At 43.5% G+C, this 20,452-nt stretch overlaps 2 protein-coding genes and 1 long non-coding RNA gene across 3 annotated transcripts; 2 read left to right on the top strand and 1 right to left on the bottom strand.

Moving 5' to 3' along the window:
* The first annotated feature begins 625 nt into the window (after positions 1–625).
* Positions 626–7,712, top strand: six4a (SIX homeobox 4a). The gene is made up of 3 exons (XM_033643380.2): positions 626–1,600; positions 3,278–3,972; positions 5,510–7,712. Exons 1-3 carry the CDS (start codon positions 867–869, stop codon positions 6,118–6,120), a joined length of 2,040 nt encoding a protein of 679 aa, XP_033499271.1. The 5' UTR covers positions 626–866; the 3' UTR covers positions 6,121–7,712.
* A 627-nt stretch (positions 7,713–8,339) lies between these two features.
* On the bottom strand, positions 8,340–11,355 carry LOC144466964 (uncharacterized). Its single transcript, XR_013493355.1, has 3 exons — positions 11,125–11,355; positions 9,355–9,468; positions 8,340–8,666 (listed from the first exon to the last, which is right to left on the bottom strand). It is a non-coding gene; the product is annotated as an uncharacterized LOC144466964 (long non-coding RNA).
* Positions 11,356–13,598: 2,243 nt separating this feature from the next.
* LOC117267641 (homeobox protein six1b) lies at positions 13,599–15,905 on the top strand. Its single transcript, XM_033643662.2, has 2 exons — positions 13,599–14,433; positions 15,224–15,905. The coding sequence occupies exons 1-2, from the start codon at positions 13,874–13,876 to the stop codon at positions 15,516–15,518; spliced, it is 855 nt and encodes a 284-aa protein (XP_033499553.1). The 5' UTR covers positions 13,599–13,873; the 3' UTR covers positions 15,519–15,905.
* The last annotated feature ends 4,547 nt before the right edge of the window (positions 15,906–20,452 follow it).

Below are 20,452 nucleotides of genomic sequence, written 5' to 3'. Positions count from 1 at the left end.
TATATTTAGGGAAGACAGGTTGTGGGTGAAATAAGTGTGAAAGGTAAGAATAATAGAGCTTTGTGGAGGAGGGAAATGGCAAAGCACACATATATAATGTCATCGAGGAAATACTCTGAATTTGCTTTAATGTAATTAATAATTGGGATTTGATCTGTGACTGCTATGGGGATCATTGTGTGTTGTATTGTGAGAGGCTGGTGACAGAGAAACTGGTCATATTCACACATAATCTCAGTCATAATCAGCACCTTGAACTAATATGGATCTGGCTTGAAAGTTATTTAAAGGAGAGTGTATTTAAAATTCCTTTTGAAGTGGAGTATATCTCAGAAATACAGTGTAAGTGTCATTAAATGTTTTGTGAGTTAATTCAGACTTCTCAAAATCATTTAGACAATGACTGACACCAGTCCCAGGATTACTTCCCCCTTCCATATCTGGACTTGAGAGTAAAATGCTTTGATGTTTCCTCATATAGCTAAGTCAGCTCCTGACAATACAGACAACAAGGATATCCCGTTCCCACGATCCCAAAAGCACTCACCTTGCACAGGTGAGCCACGGGAATATACTGTAAGTTATATGACTGACAGCTGGAAGCCAAACATTCGTGCCTGAATCCCGCTCGCTCCTCCCTAATGGGGCCCTCGGCGGCCAATAGCGTGGCTCTCCTGCAGATAGACCCCAGTGTGTCTCCTTCCAGCTCCAGTCCCCGCAGAGTAAAAGTCACGTTGGAAGGAAAAGGGGAGAGAGATATCTACTTACAGCTGCTGTCAGATATCCGATCGCATTCGCATGGCGAGGAGGTAACCTGATCGAGCTGGGAGGAGTGACTTTACAAGGGAAGGCTTGAACAAAAAAAAATGTCCTCTTCTTCTGCCGGAGAAGTCTCAACAGCGAATGACATCAAGAGGGAAAATGTGAAGGAGGTGGATAAGCGGGAGTGCATCAAGCTTGTGGCGCTGGACGCGGCGGAGTTGTCCATGGAGCGCACGACTCCCAACACGGACGCGGTGCGCACGGAGCTGTTGGTGAGCGCCGCTTCCTCACTGGCTTTCTCCCCGGAGCAAGTGGCGTGTGTCTGCGAGGCTTTGCAGCAGGGAGGTAATGTGGACCGGCTGGCCAGGTTCCTGTGGTCCCTGCCACAGAGTGACCTGCTACGCGGCAATGAAAGCATCCTGAAAGCCCAAGCCCTCGTCGCGTACCACCAGGTTCGGTACCAGGAGCTGTACAGTATTTTGGAGAACCACAGTTTCAGCCCGTCCAACCACACCTTTCTGCAAGATCTGTGGTACAAGGCCCGGTACACCGAGGCGGAGAAGGCGCGGGGGAGACCCCTGGGCGCCGTGGACAAGTACCGGATCCGGAGAAAGTACCCTCTCCCCAGGACTATCTGGGACGGCGAGGAGACTGTGTATTGTTTCAAGGAGAGGTCCCGGAACGCGCTGAAGGATCTGTATAACCAGAATAGGTACCCCTCTCCTGCCGAGAAAAGAAACCTCGCCAAGATTACAGGACTCTCCTTGACCCAGGTCAGCAACTGGTTCAAAAACAGGAGACAGAGAGACAGAAACCCGTCCGAGGCACAATCAAAAAGGTGAGGGAACAAAAGGAACAAACTATTTCAGTCACAAACTTTATATAAAACACACTATTAAAATATTTATCTGAGTGGGCTGTGCGTAAAAGGCACATTTAAACACACCCAAGATATTCTAACAATATTAATTTTAACAATTAGAAAGCTTTTTTTTTTTCTTTTTGTGTTAGGGCACCCATAGTTTACAACCATTCACTCTCAGGACTGACTGACAATACTCTGTGTATTTCACAATCTCCCGTCGGACTCCTTTATAAGACTTGATAGTGTGAATCATTAACCGCTGCTAATTAAGACACAAGAAAAGTGTGCGTAAAAGGGTTTGGAGCACGCTTTTAATGTTTTGAAATATGAAGCGGTTGCCATTCAGATCCGGTTTCAAGTGTGTTGGTGCTAGGGGGCATGGAAACCATAAGCAGCTAAATAACATAGTAACGTCCACACTCCAGTGATCTGACCGTCACACACTTGTTAACTTTGATGAAACACGGTGACTTTAATTTCTTCTTTCCTATTTGTAGTGTGTTTCTGTGGCAGAGATGGACTCACACACACAGTAGCGCGTGCACGTGTCCCCATCCCAGCACATAAGTCACTTTTTTTTTTTACCTCCTCTCAGACCAAAAAGGATCTCAGAGCCTCCATCAGCTCCTGCGTTTCATTTCATAATCCTGCACACAAACAGACAGAAATGAGGCTTCTTTCATGTTTCTCTGTGTCTGTGAACAAAGCTGACGCACACCTGGTGGAGGTGACCCCTCTCCCTTACACACACACACACACACACACACACACACACACACACACACACACACACACACACACACACTATCATAGACTGCCTTTAAGTCGCTACTAAAATTACTCACCAAACTTTTCAGTATACATTTATAACCTGTGGATATTTTTTTAACTAGCTGTCTCATAGTGTTTTTACTTTTCCTTTAAGTGGGGGTGAGACATTTCAGTGTGTGTGTGCGTCCTTGTGTGTGTGTGTGTGTGTGTGTGTGTGTGTGTGTGTGCTGGAGGGGGTGCAGCTGTTTGGATCAATCTTAAAAAAAAAAAAAGCAACCCTTCATTAATAAGCTGTGCCAACCACTTTAATGTCATTTCAAGACTTTGTGGAAACAGAATAAAAAACAGGGATTTCAAATCTCAGCACCATTTCAAATCGAGAAAGAAATTCAAATAACCACTCTCAGCCATTTGTTTTGTCACGCCAGTGCTGGCAGACAGTTTGTCACAGCAGAATTTATTGCGCCAAATGGTTGCACGGTTGTTGACGTTGGTTGGTTGTTGTCATTACAGCTCTCCATGAGGTAAGAGAGGGCTGCACACTCACAAACACAGCCTGTGCTTCAAAGCTGTGTAATAACACAGCAACAAATGTGACTCTGGCAAGATGTGGGTGGAAAGGAAATAAATGTCAGTATACAAATTGTGGGGTATTTTATTGGATTTGTGTTGTAATGGTGTTTTAGAGTATGTCCTCTGTGCCAAAAAGGACCACAACTACTTTATATCTACATCAGGAACATACACAGTTCCCGATGTTATTTTATTTTTTATCCAAAAAGTGTATCAAAGACAACATATAACAAAAAATTATGACAAATACTTCCTTGTTTTGTATTCCTTTGTTTTATGACACACCATTTGTCATTTTTTCCACAGTGAATCTGATGGAAACCACAGCACAGAGGATGAGTCAAGCAAAGGCCAGGAGGAGCTGTCTCCCCGGCCCCTGTCTAACTCCTCAGATGGGGTGATCACCCATGGGACCCTTCCCATTCAAACAGGGCCTCTGGACAGTGGGGTGGTCATCCAGCAGATCGGGGACATCAAGCTGCCCCCTGGATCCAGCGGTGGCGGTCTGTACAACGGAAGTCTAGTGACCAGCAACACCTCCTCCACTGTGTTTCACAACGGTGGCTCGTCTTACCTCCACACACCTGGAAACATCCTCTTCAACGGGCTCAATTTGGGCATCCAGCCGCTTGCCTTCAACCCTCTGAGGCCATCCGGAGGGGTGCTGCTGGGGGGCTCTGGTATGGACATGCAGATGCAGACAGGACAGGAGAAAGGACTGGGCAGTTCTGCTGAGGACTCTGCCCTGCAGTATGCCTCCTACTCCAGCTGTGTGAACGGTGCAGAGGTGAAGCTGGAGGGGGTTCACACCATGGCTGCCCAGAACGGAGGCTCCTCTGTGCTCACGTTCAGCTCCTCGTCAGGTGCGCTGCAGCTGGGTGGCTACAGCCTGGTCCAGGTAGGAAGTGGAGTCTCTGACAGCGATGGCAGCTCATTACTCAACAGCGACGTAGGTCTTCCTCCACTGCAGCTCTCCTCTGCCTCATCTTCCTCACAACAAGGTGGGTACAGAAAACTACAAGATTATTAAAGATTAAATACTTGTTTGGTTTTAATAAGCAGAGGTGGGACCAAGTCATTGTTTTGCAAGTTACAAATCTCAAGTCTTTGCACTCAAGTCCTGAGGCAAGTTCTGAGTCAAGTCCAAAGTCCTAAACGAGATATAATGCGCTCTTCACCAAATCTACTGCTATTTTAACAACAGAGTCATAATATATTAAATTTATGAACATTATGAATGCTTTTTGAAACTTGTATTTCTTTGTTAAAACATGTGGGACTGAAATTAACCATAAAAAAGTAGAGTGACATTGCACTTTCATAGCATAGGCACTACAAACCCATACCACAGCAGAATTAATTTTAATGTTTCTCTCCTGTCTTGTTTTTATATTATCTCATATTGAAAACATGTCTATAACTTTCTTTCTGTTTAAGTCCAAGTCAGCTCTTAAGTCATTAAATTTGTGACTAGAGTCCAAGTCACGTGATTCAAGTCCACACCTCTGGTAATAACCTTGTTATACTTGAAATTATACAGCTATACTGATGCAGAAATGGCTGACAGTGACAAAATAATTTGGTTATGACTAATTTAATTCACAGTACTTAATCCTAATTAGGCTCTGATGGTATTGTCCAAAATGGGGATATGATTCTTAATGATTTAAGTTTACTGTAAAGTAAATCCATTAAAGTTTATCACTTAGCCTCAATGTAATGTTGGTGTGTGGTTCAGCACTCAAGACCAGACAAAGTTAAGATCTATCGCTGAATTAGAATAACCACAATCCAGACATAATCTACTCTTATATCAACATATAGCTGTTATATCCTTATATGCCTTGTTAGCTGATCATTGGTGCCCTTTGCCCTCCTTAAATGTTCCAGTCCTGTGCTACACATCCCTGGTGGTTTGTCAACAGGTCTCTACTACATCCACCCACTATATCTGTGCTGCTTTATTCTTGGCTTGTCTGTGTTTGGGCCATAGCCCAAAGGGCCGATAGTACACATAACACAGAGCACAAGAAACAGGGTCGGGCCACACACACGCACACACACACATACACAGAAGAAGAAGAAGGTGGTCCTTTGAAAACCCTAGAGATGAATAAAAACAAGCTCTGAAGTCACTATCACTCATCATCATTGCACTCTTGATATGCAGCGCAGGGAGGAGGGGAACTATGTTTCAGACAATCAGAGGCCATGAGACGCACTAACAGGGAATAAGCCATTACAGCACTTACTCTGACATGAAGCAGAGAATCTACACCAGGATGAATAATAAGGAAAAACAGAAAATTGCAGCTTGCTGTTGAGTCCTGGCAGGCTTCTGCGCTCGTTCTCTGGGGCACCGAGGGGTCGAGCTTAAAGAGCACAAAGTGTGTGAGACACACAACAGCGATTTCGGAGCCAAAGCCTGCTGTAAATGAAACGTATAATACTGTGAGGAATGAGAAGGGGATCCAGCCATGGGAATGGGGTCTAAACTGCAGGAGCTGTATGTATTGATTCATTGTTGTGTTACTACAGGTACAATGCCTCTGAACAACGTAGCAGTGAGTTCCTCCAGCGACGACTCGTTCCAGCAGCAGGACAAGCTGACCATGACGTCCCTGCACCACAGCACAGTCCTCTACAGCATGAGCAATGCCGGCCAGCCGGCCATCAAGAAGGAGCCTCTGGAGGGAGGCGTCTACTCCTCGTACCACCACGGGCTCCACCTGGACCCCAGTGGTCAGCTCAGCTATACCACCCCCAACTCAGAAGAGGTTCCTTCCAGTCAAGGTCCAGCCTCCAGCACGGAGAACCCCGCCGTCAGCTCGTCCAGCCCTGAGCCAGAGGTCTACACCACCCTCACCGTCAGCACGCCCCTGATGGCTCAAACGGACCCCAGCAGCCACCATCTCCAGCCCACAGAGTACATCGGGGGCCACGAGGTCCGGGGGCCCTCCTCACACCTGATGGGCCCCGGCATGAACAGCAACTACATGAACCTTTCAGAGAACAAGGTGGACGGCTCAGGCTCTGGAGGCGTGAGTGAGATGGTGCGGGCGATGTGTGGGGAGATGGAGGCTGTGGAGGGGAAGGAGCTAGCCAAACTACAGACAGTGCAGATGGAGGAGGACATGGCTGACCTTTAACCTCGAGCCTCCTCTCGCAGAAGCACTCACGTCCGCCCCAAGCCGTGATATGGTGAATCTTTTTACTTTTGTGTGCGTGTGTGTGTGGTTGGTTTTTTTTTTTACCATTCATTTCCTTTAAATGTTAAATTATTTGTGTTCATTTGACTTTTACAATGCACTCTAGTCAGAGCGGAGCCCCGTGGGTGGGCGAGTTTATCATAAAAATAAAAAAAGTCTGACACGTTTTAGAAAGCCCCGTTCATGAGATCAAACATCACTGACAAGAGAAGTTGCTCTATGTGTGTGAGCCGTGTTTAAATGTGCATTTTTATAGACAACACCTGCTACTTCCTGTTGAGAGGATTTGATCCTCAGAAGCAGGTGCTGGAATGCCTTGAGTCACATGACCAGGATGTTCCTCCAAACTAAATGCGTCATATGGGTCAAACCAAAAAGGTCATTCAGTAGGGGGAAGAGGGAGAGAGCCTCTGTGAAAACAGTCAGTTAAAGAGCGACGGCTTCACCAAAGGACTGCACACACACAGAGAATAGGTCATTAAACACACAAAGCTGCTGATTTAGGAAAAAAGTGTCCTTCGGTTATCACTTTAAAGTCTCTGAATGCCTCTCAAGTCACGGCAAACCCCTGTTTTTGTGCTTTATATCATACCAAATGAACTAGGAGTGTTGGACTTAGACGAATGTGCCTTTCTGCTACTTAAAATACACAATGGCATTGGTCTGTTTTGGCATTTGCACTATCATTATGACATTAAAACAGCCTTCATGTTGGAGGGTTTGTCCTCAACAAATGCACACTATTTCAACTCATATTTTGAGCCTCATCTTTAACCTGTGAGACCAACATGATGATCTAAAGGTCACGCTCACACGTTGTTTATCATGTGTTGTTTTTATAACGCTGCAACTCATAGTATGTTACCTAGATGTGATGATGCTATACTATATCCTGTTTCATTTTGATGTGTCTCTCCCAGTGTCAGTAATCATGAATGATATTTTTCTATAAAGGGATTGTGATAATCTCTCATTGCATGGCGTCATGTTTTGGACACTAGTGCCTTTTACTTTTTGTTTTGTGAGTAACACTGAAAGGAAGCTTGGTCGTAGCTCTTGCAGGCTTCAGAGATTTACCACCACCGCCACTGCTGCTGGCACATTTGTTGGGTGTCAGCGTGGAGGGGAAAGACAAGAGAATGTGGAGCCCATTTGTCAAGTGTGTCCGGTGCTTTTCACAACAGGAGCCTAATTCCTCGCTGTCATACATGACCATAATAGCACATTTCAGCCTCACAGCCAACTCACACCATGCACATCTATTAGTGCATCACGTCTTCATACAAGTGGACTAGTAATACTTTCCTTTGTCAGGATTTATCCCATCAATTTGAACGGATGTTTCAGTGGAAGTATCCTCAGTGCTTTAATGTCATTATACCAAAAATGAGTCGTGGGCAAATAGTAAAACTGATGGTCATTTGTTTTTGTTTTTTATCTTAGTTTGAATTATATGTTTGTCTGAAATTATGTGAATGTATTTTTCTAAATCTCCATACTGCAATAAAAGTTTATATTTATAAAAACATAAATGAGATATTTTCCCAATTCTTTCTAACAAATTTAGCTTCAAGATGATAAAATTAAGGAATGTTCTCTGAGGTTTTTCCACATTTTACGCACACAGACTGTCTGTGATGAATGTTAAGTTCATGCCAGACAAAAAGCACGTCTTCCCAACATTTAAGAGTCAAATGTAGCCAAACTGTGAGGATGGAGGGGGGAAAGTGGCACACAGTAATCCAGCGAGCCTGGTGCTGCTCTCTGCAAACCTGCAGTGATCGTTTGCACATGCCTGGCAACCTGGAGTTCATTAGCCCTCCTTTTCTCATCTCAGCCCCTGTAATTCAAATAAACAGCAATGAGATTTCCAGAGGTAAAGCTCCTTTTGGGTGGGGGGTCTGCAGCTCCACACAGCTCCACACAGCTCAGTCCAATCCAATGGTCTTTTCCCCCATGTGAAGGCCCAACAGCCCCCTGCCCAACTCCTTCAACATGTGGAGGAATGAATCTGATGTGCTGTCACTCACAAACACTGAGTCTCTATCCAGAAAAGTGTCTGAACTCCTCTCACGGCTTGAGGGGATTCTCCTTAAACTCATGAATTTCCACCCAATGCTTGTTCACTCGGTGGGCACCCGACCAAACCAGCAAGGAGAGATAAGATGGAGACAAAGTTTGACAAATGGACGAACAGCAGGGGATTTGATTTTATTCACAGCGTGTCTGTGGTGGATTATAGGAGTTGTCCTCTCGGCGGATCCTGGCTGGAGGAGTTATATATGATCTAACTGATGACCTAAATAAACAGAGGCTGTTTGTCTGTGCTCACTGTTGAGGCACAGAGGGAGAGAAGACAAAAACTGGGAGAGGCTAGCGGGAAAGGGAGGGAGAGGCAGGCAAGCGGGATAAGGTTACCTGTGCACAGGTGACCTCGTCGCCATGGGCAGTGGATTAGCTGATTGTTAGGTATCAGGTAACTCCTCCTGTAATATTGAAGAGGGTGAAAACAGCTTTGTTGGAGCCCAGAACAATATCCCATTCGCAGCATGGTCTGTGGGTCTCACGGGGAGGGGGCCACAGAAAAACTCCAAATTCCACCTTTGCATTGTGCCTATAAATTAGCCAGGAAAGGAGCACAATTGTTCCCTCACAGAGGATGTGCTTTTTCATGGGGACTGGGGTTGTTGAATTTTTAAATTTTACCTCTCCCTTTATGTGTGTCACTAACAGGACATCCCTATATTTAAAAAGCAGGGGATCATTTTGCCCACAATTTCAAACATGCAACGTAAAACATACTTGGGGTGTGCAGTAAAAAAAAAAAAAAAAAGAGGGAACTCCCCCAGAACTCTGGCCTTATTAAAAACACTGACCTCTGATCTTTCAGATGGTTTCAAAGCTGACATTTAATGCGGCGCAGCAGACTGCAAGCCATATGTAACATGACCTAGGGAGCACGGTACTCCACTGCTCCACGTCCCACTAATGAGAGGGCAGGGGTCAGTGGGTACCAGCCTGCTCGCACAGACCCACCACTACTGGCCAAGGCATGAGGGAGAGGACTTCTCCTGGCAGAAACTAAATCTACCCTTGGCTTTTCCTGGGGGTTGTGGAAAGTCGGTGGGTGTTTATGAACTAGCAGGAATCAACCCTTGTAGCTTTTTCTCTTACCTCCACTTAAAATAATTGAGTTGTTGCTTGGCAGGGTAGAAGGTATGTGCACTTCATCATCCAGTGTGGGAAGGGGGAAGATGCAACCAGCATGACTCACTAGTTTGTTCTGGACTGTGAGGACAGAAAGCACAAGTCAGAGGGACAGTTTTAAGTGTGTGAATGCAACACACACATGCTCACACACAGAGAGGCAGCAGCTGGGAGGCAGCATCATGTATTTCCCAAAGAGAAAAACAGCACTTTGTAACAGGAGCAGCAGCAGATGAGGCCTGACATGACCAGTCAGTGGAGACCATGCACACACACACACATACACACTCACACACACCTGCTGCTCAACTGTCTGCCTGCTAAAACTTTGTCACAGGCTAAAACACACGCATCAACTCATCCTCCGAGGAGTTACATCTTGACTTGTATGATAGCACTGTCATGGCGCCCCCTCCCTGCCAGCAGGCACACATGGTAGCAACACACCCCGTTTTAAATCCTTCCTTTAGTTTATGTGTTTGTCTGCTCGCCTGCTTCGTTCACTCACTGCAACCCCGCAGCAAAAAACAAAATTTGCCTAAAACAAATCATCTATATATGCCCGGGGTGTGTTTACCGAGCAGAGCACTGTAAAAGCCGAGGTCGTAATTGCATATTTGTGGAGGTGGTCCTCTGAGGAAATGCGTAATGATTTTGATGGGGGGGCTAACCCCAGTGCACTTGTACCAGGTCTAATTTTCCAACATGACAGGAAACTCTGTTAAGCTGATAATTGCAGCTCCAATTTCATTTAACTCACTCATGTCAACAGTTGTGTTTTGTTTTGAGAGAAGGAGCTGCTTTTTTTTCCCTCACTGCACAGAATAAACCGGGTTAAACTCTTAATTAAAGACACATTTAGGACATCTTAAATTAACCATACACTGCAAGACAATGACATACTGTTGATTAGATTAATTAGTCTGAGCATGAGTTGGGCAAATAAGCCAAATAAATAAATACATTTTATTAAAAAAAAAAAAAAACAAACAACAAGTTTGATTTACGCCTATATTTTTTTCCAGTGCAGTCACCAAAAAAATCTCTCCCAAAAAACAAAGCTTAAAAAATAGGAAGAAAATAAAAACCCCTGCGGAATAAATCGGACATTTTTCACTTAATTTAAACAGTATCTGCTTTGTTCCAGTCGATACAGCTGAAATAGCACTTTGGATTTAGATAGAGTGAAAACCATCTGTTCAGTGAGCCAGTGGTCGGTTCAGTTTTCCTCCATATTTTCAAAAAAATAAACTCTCCAATAGGAAACACGGGCTTTTTGATGATGACATTTTTATGAAGTGTTTTCTGCTGCTTTGAGTGGAGACTTTTTTTTATTCTTTCTCTCGGTTTTTTCCCACAGGACTGGAGGTCACCGTTACATTTCTGCAGTTTTCCCAGTAATGCATGCTGTAACGAATTTCTCCAATATTGCATCTATGAATAAATAAATAATTAATAAAAATAAAAAATTGCTGTAATTCAAAAAGCAAAGGTGCCACGTTTCCCTTAGGCCTGCACCTCACATTAATGATAAATGGCAACCAGTTTATTTGAGTGACTCATTTCAGTTTTCCAGAAAGGCTCTGACTAATACTTGAAATCTTTATAATATTCAGCTGCCCTGCAGGAGATGCAGGCTGTGGTTTTTGGAGGTACCGAGGAGAAAGTAACTAGAATAAGGAATCCCTGCTCCCTTTGAGTCCCACTTTGAGAGGAGTAACGAGTGAGCGTCCTTACCTAAGTATTGCATTACTTGTCGGGGTATGAGGAGCCCAGCTCTGGCCGTGGCAGAGGCGGAGGCGGAGAGAGTCCACATCTTGAAATAATCTCGCCCCCCGGGCTGCTCGGGTTAAAGGAGGAGGCGCGGCGCAATGTGGTAGAGATATTAGAGAAACCCGAGAGCCGCTCATCAGACAGCTCATTTACTGAAGCACTGAGGTTTTACACACACACAGCCTGAGTGCTGCTGCAGACCCCGAGCTCAAGTGGCCTGAGAGCCTGTGTGTCCACTACAGACACAGATCAACATTTAGAGGATGTGCTAATTTAATCACGTTGATGCACCGTGGCGTGAGTGGCCTTATTCAGACAGTGCTGCCTGTAGACATTAAGCTTGTTTTTAAAATCAACTTTTTAACTTTAATTGTAATATTTCGTTGCAAGGTGCAAGAATTTACATTTTCATCTATTATTATAAAAGTTGTCTGTGTCTATTGCTCCTCTGCAGCCTGATAAAACAATTAAAATCAACTCCATAACCTCGACTGTACTATAAAATAACAGCGACTTTAAGTGTGTTTCTGACAATAATCTGATATTTCCTGCAGCTACACTTTAATTCCAGCTTGGTGAGTTACATGCCATCCATCCAAAAGGAAATTAGGTCCAGTCTACTATCTGATGGATGGAAAAAAATCATGCTAAAAAAGTGGACATATGATAAAGTTTCACCTGCATTTATTTTTATTTCACACATACAACGATCATATTCAACGGCCTGACTTAACCTGGATAGCATTCTGATTTATCTTATTCAAACTGATTTATTTCCAGCAGTCTAAGCAACTACAAATGCCCATATCTCCATATATTCATTTATTTTTATTTATTTATTTTATTTTTTTTTTTTTTGTATTTTTAAAAACATTTTTTATTTGTGCATAAAATCCTGTAGGTTAAATTAAAAATATAAGATACTGCAGAGTGGAGCTGGTCACAACAGATGTGTTTTTTCAGGTGCTTATCGCCACAAAAACAAAAGCTCAAAGCATTTTATCTCTATAGTAAAAAACTCTTGAGGACACAGCTAATCTTCTCCAAACGTTACGTGTGAATTTGTTTAAGTTAAATATTATTTTCTGGGTCAAATCTTGTTCCTTAACATATTGAAAAGGGGAGTTTTAGCTTCAGACTCTGGTGCAGATAAAGAAATGTGATCTGCAGGGCTCAAACCAACAATTGCACCACCAAGAACCAGTGTGGCAGAGAACTCATTTACTAATGGATTGGTCTAGTGTTTCACCCCACAGAAAACACTGGAGCCAATGCGGTGCCCGTCTAATCCTTGAAATATAAATGTAGGCTACAGGCTGGAAGGAGCTCTTTAAAAACACGTGATGGTGTAGGAAATGAGACCAAGAGAGCGAGGGGCCTGTCTGTCTACACGGTGTTAAGATGTATAGACAGAAAGCGAGGAAATTACCTGAATAAAACAAAAACTGACTCTCGCCATTCAACTAAAATGCAGCTTGACACAAAGCCTACATATATAGGGATAGGTCTAAATTCTGAAAACCTTTTATTTTGTGAGTTAAAGTGTGACGGCTGCTGAATTTGTGCGTGTTTGTCCAGTATTTCCAGTCCTGAAGATGTTTGTCAAATTGTCCAGCAAGCTTGGACCATGTGGTATTTCACCCCCACCCCTACACACACACACACACACACACACACACACACACACACACACACACTTAAGTGGCTGCTTTCTGGTGGTCTATGTCCCATAACACGTTTGGCAGGTAGGTTTCTCATATAAAAGACGTGCGTAATGGCGCGCATGGACCCAACAATCATAGCAACTTATTAAATTATATCACCTCATAAAATAAACGGCTCCGGCTAATTAATAGACTATGAAAGGTGGGAATACAACAAAGTGTTCAATCTGCATGTGATTAAGGTGGTGGGCGTCAACCGTGATCAGCTGTGATGACAAATAAAGCTCCAGTTCGTGTAAAAACACACACACAAAAAAGACCAAAATATCAATTAAAATAAAAAAATTACGTGTTTTTTTTTTAATGGAAATTTTCTGTGCTATCATAAGGTGGTTATGTGAGCTGTTTTAAGTGTGTTTCAGTCTTTAGAAGTGGATAAACCCTCCTGCACAGATAAAAAGCTTTGTGTTTTTGTGGCTTCACCCTCCACTGACTGTGATTACTGATAAAGTATGGAGATGCAGTGTGCGGTTTGAGCCACGTGGGAAGCCCATACAGTCGTTACCATCACAGAAGATGTATATTCACTACATGTTAATAAGGCTTTTTTAAGAGGTCTGTAATAATTGATTAGTGTTTAGGTGCTGCTCTGCTCCCTCAGCTGCAGCGGGAGAGGGACTGTGGGGGCGGGAGGTGGGAGCGCTCCTATTTCAGCCCCTGACGCACTGCCTCTGGGGAGGAAACGGAGCTGCAAACTCAGTCCTGCTCTGCTGTACACGGTGCAGGGCAGAGGGAGAGCCAATCACCGAAACGCACAGGCTCCCTTTAAGTCTGACATATCTCCAACAGGAACAAATTGTCCCAACAATCAACATCCCAATCTGCTGCGCGCATCAGGGGCTGGAGTGGAGTGGATAGCCTATAGGCCTGTGCTGCGTGGAAGGATTGCGCTGGATTGCATCGAGACAAGACACTATACACACAGCAAATAAACGACAGCCATCATCTTGGATACCAACGTTTTGGGCGGAGGGGCGAGCTCGGACATCATGTCTATATTGCCGTCATTCGGGTTTACGCAGGAGCAAGTGGCGTGCGTTTGCGAAGTGCTGCAGCAGGGAGGGAACCTGGAGAGGCTCGGCCGCTTCCTGTGGTCTCTACCCGCATGTGATCACCTCCATAAGAACGAGAGCGTCCTCAAAGCCAAGGCGGTGGTGGCCTTTCACCGGGGGAACTTCAGAGAGCTTTACAAGATCTTGGAAAGCCACCAGTTTTCTCCGCACAACCACCCGAAGCTGCAGCAGCTGTGGCTGAAGGCGCACTACGTGGAGGCGGAGAAGCTGCGCGGCCGGCCGCTCGGGGCTGTAGGGAAGTACAGGGTGAGGAGGAAATTCCCGCTGCCCCGCACGATATGGGACGGCGAGGAGACCAGCTACTGCTTTAAGGAGAAGTCCAGGGGCGTCCTGAGAGAGTGGTACACGCACAACCCCTATCCGTCCCCGCGGGAAAAGAGAGAGCTGGCCGAGGCCACAGGACTGACCACCACGCAGGTCAGCAACTGGTTCAAAAACAGACGGCAACGAGACAGAGCCGCAGAGGCGAAGGAAAGGTACGTGTGATGACTGACACAACCTCAGTGCTGCCTGTTATTTATACGCAAAGACATTTACTATTTTGTGCATGTTTTAGGCGCAAAATAAAGTTTGTGTTGGAATGAAATATTCCCATAATGTGGCTACAAGCACCCAAAGTGTGAGACAGTGCAGTTCATATTTATGCTGCAAGAAAGAGGCAAAGTTGGAACATAAATAGAAATGTTTCTCTGCAAGAAATCATTTTTAATTCAAGCAGAAGTTTGAACTTATTTTCTTCCATTTTGGATATGAATCAGACACGTCCTGATAACAGTGATGGAGGGTAAACAGAAGCGTGTTGTTGATAAATGATGCTCGTTTTTCTGGACTGAATTATAACATAAACTGCATGCAATCTTAAAAAAATATCCGCTGCAGATAAGAAGATATTGTGGCATTTAATAATGCTGGAATTTAAAAAAATAAAAGCAAAATAGCCATTTTTTTGAAGAACTTTTTTGTGTTAAAGGTTAAACTGGGAGTAAAGCTGCCAACATAACACGTGGTTTAAAGAGTGTATTAAATTATCAGTAAACAGTATTCAATATAAGAAAGAAGTAAAACATTTTATATAAAATTAAAGAGAAATAACCAAAGCTCCCTGATTAGTTTTTCGTTAAGGCCTTGGCCTGGTATATTTTTGGTGTTGCTGCGAAAATAATTATGGCTGCCTTTCATGCTGCCATGCCAACACACGGATTTATCCTGCAATCTCCCGAAAAATGTGCGTATTTTCTCTCATTCCCCTCTTGTTGTCATTTCCAGAGAGAACAGTGAAAACAGCAACGCAGGCGGCAACAAACAGAACCAGCTGTCCCCGCTGGACGGAGGAAAGTCTCTCATGTCCAGCTCGGAGGACGAGTTTTCTCCACCCCAGAGCCCCGACCAGAACTCAGCGCTTTTGCTCCAGGGCAACATGAACCACCCCGGGGCCTCCGCTTACCCTATGTCCGGCCTGGGGCCCCCACAGCCGGTGCACAGCATGCACGGACACCCGCACCAACTGCAGGACTCCTTGTTGGGACCTCTAACCTCCAGTCTTGTGGATTTGGGCTCTTAAAGAGGCTGCCAGATTATTCTATTTTACAACAACAAGAAAAAAAGAAGACTGATAATCAGATTGAGTACATGTATGAAATAACACTATAGTAGCCTACCTTATGATATAGACTGACTTGTCTGTCGTTAAATTTGGGTTAGAACAAAATTCCTTTTATGCGCTTAACCTGTATATCCCCACTGACAGGAGCTTTTTCTCGCCTCCTGCACAGGAACACACACACAAACAGGAAACTCTTAACTCAACGAAACACTTAACTGGACTGCCCATTTGCTTAATTTATGATATTTTGTTGAGATAAAAGAATTATAGCAAAATCCTGCGATGGAAACTAAGAGGTTTTCATTAGAGTCATGGTAATTAGTTTCCAATAAAACAAAAGTAATGCATTTGTCTCTGTGTTATTTGTGTATTTAGATGGACAAAAAATAGATATAAAAGGTATGATAAAATCTGGGCCTCAAACGTGTGCAATCGGGACTCGAAAATTTGCCATAAATTGGAAGAAAAAAAAACGCATTTGCTTATTATTAATTTTATTTTTTGTTGAGCTACTTCATGATACTTTTGCTTGCTGCTTATAGCGTTAAAATGTTTAAAGTACAAGATGCCAAGCAGGCAGTCTGCTGGGATATGAATCCATATGAGTCACTTTGTGTTAAAGATTAAAGCCTGCTCCACCGGTTCTTTGGTTTTTAACAATAATAATGGTAATTCAAAACACAGAACTCAAACACAGAGTCATAAAGGGAAATTTAATTATACAAATGTGAGTCAACATGAGCAGCTGTCTGTCAGGAGGCTGCTGTGTACACATCAGCCAGTTTTGGTTCCTTTGATTATCATGTCTGCTCCGTAATACATGTTTGGCTCAAGGAGGAGGTTTTTCTTCTTCTTCTTCTTCTTCTTCTTCTTCTGCTTTTTCTATTTTCGTCATTTTTAGCCCGAGTGCTGCGGATCATTGGCTTTTTGTTGCCGTGTTTTCTTTGCTCTCTCCGAGAGTTTGCTCTGTCGGTTCCGGGCCATGGGAAAGAGCCACCACTCAACCTTTATAGCCACACCAGCTCTGGATGCACTGACACAAAAATGGCAACCATCCCATAGGAGAAAAAGACATATGAAATCAAAATAAATGCCCTATAAAGATAACAAATTATAGAGTTTATAGTCATGTAATTGCAAAAATGCAATAGGAGCATAAGGAGACACTCCCAGCCTTATTATAATTTCCATAACAAACAACAATGTGATGCCACTTCTACTACTAATAATAAATACAGAGATTATTTGTAAGGGAGAATATGAGAATATGGTAGCCTGAGAGCAGGAATCTGGTGAGGACAGCTCTCATGTCCCCCACCCCCTACGCTCTTCTTTGGGCTCATGTCAGGGTAAATTGTTTTGAGCAGAGAGCACAGAGGATTTCCTGAGCATAATCTGAAACAGTCGCTGCTAGCATTACTGCCTGATTGCGAAGATTGCAGGGCTGCAGGGGCTGCAAACGCCCCGGCTTCAGTGGAGGGACCTTGAGGTATTCTGCATCCCAGAGGCCTCCTTCTCTCTCTCTCTCTCTCTCTTTCTCTCTCCTTCTTTCCTCTCTTTTTCTCTGAACCCCCTCAGGTCTACTAAAAACACCAGGGCTGTGCTCCCCCATCTATCACCTACAGAGATCCATATGGTTGTGTTTGAGTGATGTGTCTGTCTGGATGTCCTCAGCAGACCTTCCATCATCTGGCTTTGTGGTCAGTGTTTCTTTTTCTTACATTTTTAATATGGGAGAGTCAGTGGTGGAAGAAGTGTTCAGATCATTTATTAGCAATGCCACATATTGTGTTAAAGTCCTGCATCCAAAATATCACCTAAAATAGTAGCAGCAAAATGTACTTACAGTAAAACACAAAAAGCCCCTGTCAATCCCTTATTATATTATAGTACTATTAGATTGTCATACAGATAGATGCAAAGCTTTGTGTGTTGTTTGGTCGTTTAATCTATGACAGTGTATCATATTTTTTGCAGTAATGCAATGCTTTAATTTGAATCTGTCAGATAAATGTGGTAAAAAGTTATATTTCCCCACAAAATAAGATATGATATTGGAAATTCTTGTGCCAGAGACTGCTCCAAAATTACACCAACATAAGAACAGAAAAAGAGGAATAATAAATGTAAAGTGTATTAGTGAGGCAAACACAAGTGCCTATAGATTAACAATAAAAGTAGGTTAAATTTAGAAAAATAAGTTAACTAAAATACAATAGAAAAGTAATACTGCACATGGTGTTGAAAGCAATTGTTAGTAAGTAAATGTAGCAGAGTGGAAATGTAAGGAAGCATAAAATGGAAACACTCAAGTATCTTACAAATACCCTGCAGCCCCTAAAAACCTGGTTTTAATCACATTTCTGTATTTATATCTCTTTCTATTATTTATTTATCTATGTCTTTATAACTAAATAAGCACAAGTCAAAGTTAAAGTCAGTAAAAACGCAGTTGTGTATTATTTAACACTCAGAAACTCAGCTCGTTTGCTTTATCTGGACTGTGTGGGAGTGGATTGATCAGATTTGATTGACAGCAGCCTGCCAGCCCTAACAAACAATCCCCCAAACTTTCATTGGATTTTGGTTTAAATGCTGCTAAATCCTGATTGGTGCAATGAAATGTGTGACATCACTTTTTTCCATGTGAGCCACTTTAAACCAGAGACAAAAACAGAAATCTCTCAAGTGAAAAGAAAACACACTTTTCTGACTGAAGCAGAAAACAGTGTGTTCAGATATGAGCTTTCTCTCATAGTAAGAGCCTGGAGGACAAAAGCATCCAGCATCCAGCTGTTTAACTTAAAGCTGAAAATATGAGGAGTTTAACATCAAAATGCTGATTAAAAAAACAATAGATGTGGATGATAATTGATATTTTACTTTACTTTATCAAGCAGATAAAGTAGATTATATGACCTATTTTTGAAATACCAACTTAAAAGAGCAAATTAAGGGACATTTTTCAATAGACAATGTGACTTATTGAAAATACAAATGGTTTAACGTGTGTGTAATAGTATTTTAAGTAGAGCTGGGCAATGTACTGGTATCATATAAATGTCATGATATGAGACTATCATCTTAGATTTTGAATATCATAATAAGTGTTGTCTTCTTGTGGTTTAAAAGGCTGCATTACAGTAAAGTAATGGAATTTTCTAACCTTACCAGACTGTTGTAGCTGCTCTAATATTTGCCTTTATCCATATAACTGAGGATTATTTATCAAAAATGTCATTTTGTGGCAGCACCAGTAGTCAACCCTACAGTATCGTATCGAAGGTATTTGATCAAATATATTGTGATATTCGATTGTCTTCACATCACCCAGCTGGAATTTGAAGATAAAATGTTTATTATTATAGCCCGCACCTGAGTGTATTTCACAGTAAAGCCCATGTGTCACATTCAGTAGGTCACTAGGGAGCAGAGGTCCCACAGATCATATATAATTCTGACCACAGCACATGTCCTTGGCACACAGTGCGGCTAAATATTCACAAATTAGCAAACAGGTGATCACAAAGCCACCAAAGTGACTCCTCATACCTGTTAATCTAATGACAACATGTCCGGCAGGGTACAGACACAGCAAGGATTAAACAGGCTCTGTGCCACATGACAGAGGGAGGCTATCAGAGTCACCTTCAGGATGTGCAAGAGACTAAAATCAATCCAACACGGAAACTCTGACAGTGCTTTTAATCACGCTCCAATCCCTTGCTTCCGAAACCGGAGGGACGACGTTTGCAGCCATAAATCTATCTGCTGTATCAGCCACTGTGTCTTCCCCTCATCGGCCACGCAACAAGTGCAAGTGGTAGGCGTGCTCCAGCCTATAGACTGGATGACAAAAGCTGGAGGTAACGTCAGCCTGCGGCGTGCCGGTGCCAGCAACAACAGCTGCTGATGGCAAACAGAGTACGAGTCATCAAAAGGGCATTTCATTTCTCATAGGCGTAAGTGGCAGTGGCTCTAAATCAACAGCAGGAAGGGCCCTGACGTGTGCAAATAAACATGGAGAGTAGCCTGCATGAGCCTGCGCCGTCTGCCTCAGCTGGCTTAATGTTTTCTCTGGCATCACAGTCAGTGAGCATCTCTTATAAGAGCAAACTCCAAAGCTGAGGAACTTTTGGTTGCCTTGCCATGGTCTGGTGCCTGCAGGTAGCTTTACCCCACACGGGAGCCGGGTGTGAGACAGTCCCAGGTATCCATAACCACAGGCTGTATGAGGGGTGTGTGTCAGAGAGAGGGGGGAGATGGGTGAGAGAAGGGAGCGGGGGCTAGGCGGGTGATGAGGGACAAAAGGATCTTTTCAGGTCTGCCTCAGAGGGGCGGGGGTGGTGGAGAGATTTTCTTACCAATGATGCATGGATCTGACAATGTTCCTGCCTGGACGTACCCAGAGGCAGATGCAGTGTGTGTGTGTGTGTGTGTGTGTGTGGGCACCCTCACGTGTACCAGACTTATGTGTATCTGAGGAACTAAAACTGATTAAACATTTTCTACATGGCAGTGGCAGGCGTCTGCTATATTTCTCTGACATAAGCGTACAGAGATCAGAGGGTTTTTGCTGCTCGGCCTAAAAAAAAAAAAAAAAAAGTTAATTATACTGATGTAGGAGCTGCGAGCCAAACACAGCTTCCACTCACAAGCGTAGGAAGCCTTTTTTCGTCCAACAGGAAGCTCCTATGTGACAGAGCTGAAAGAAACATTTATCTCTTTCTCCCAGACAGATGAGTGATGTATGACCCAGGGTTCAGACACAGGGAGGAGGAGACTCCGCAGATGATCCTCACCTATTAGGGTGTTAAATAGCATGTTGTGTGTCAACTGTAGGACAGCATCATATACATTACTTGATGAAAGGGGGGAAATTTTCTAATCCG

This window comes from Epinephelus lanceolatus, chromosome 15 (genome assembly GCF_041903045.1).
Source record: "Epinephelus lanceolatus isolate andai-2023 chromosome 15, ASM4190304v1, whole genome shotgun sequence".
NCBI lineage: Eukaryota > Metazoa > Chordata > Actinopteri > Perciformes > Serranidae > Epinephelus > Epinephelus lanceolatus.
The sequence above is the reverse complement of the archived record's forward strand: the minus strand, read 5'-3'. Positions and strand labels throughout refer to the sequence as shown.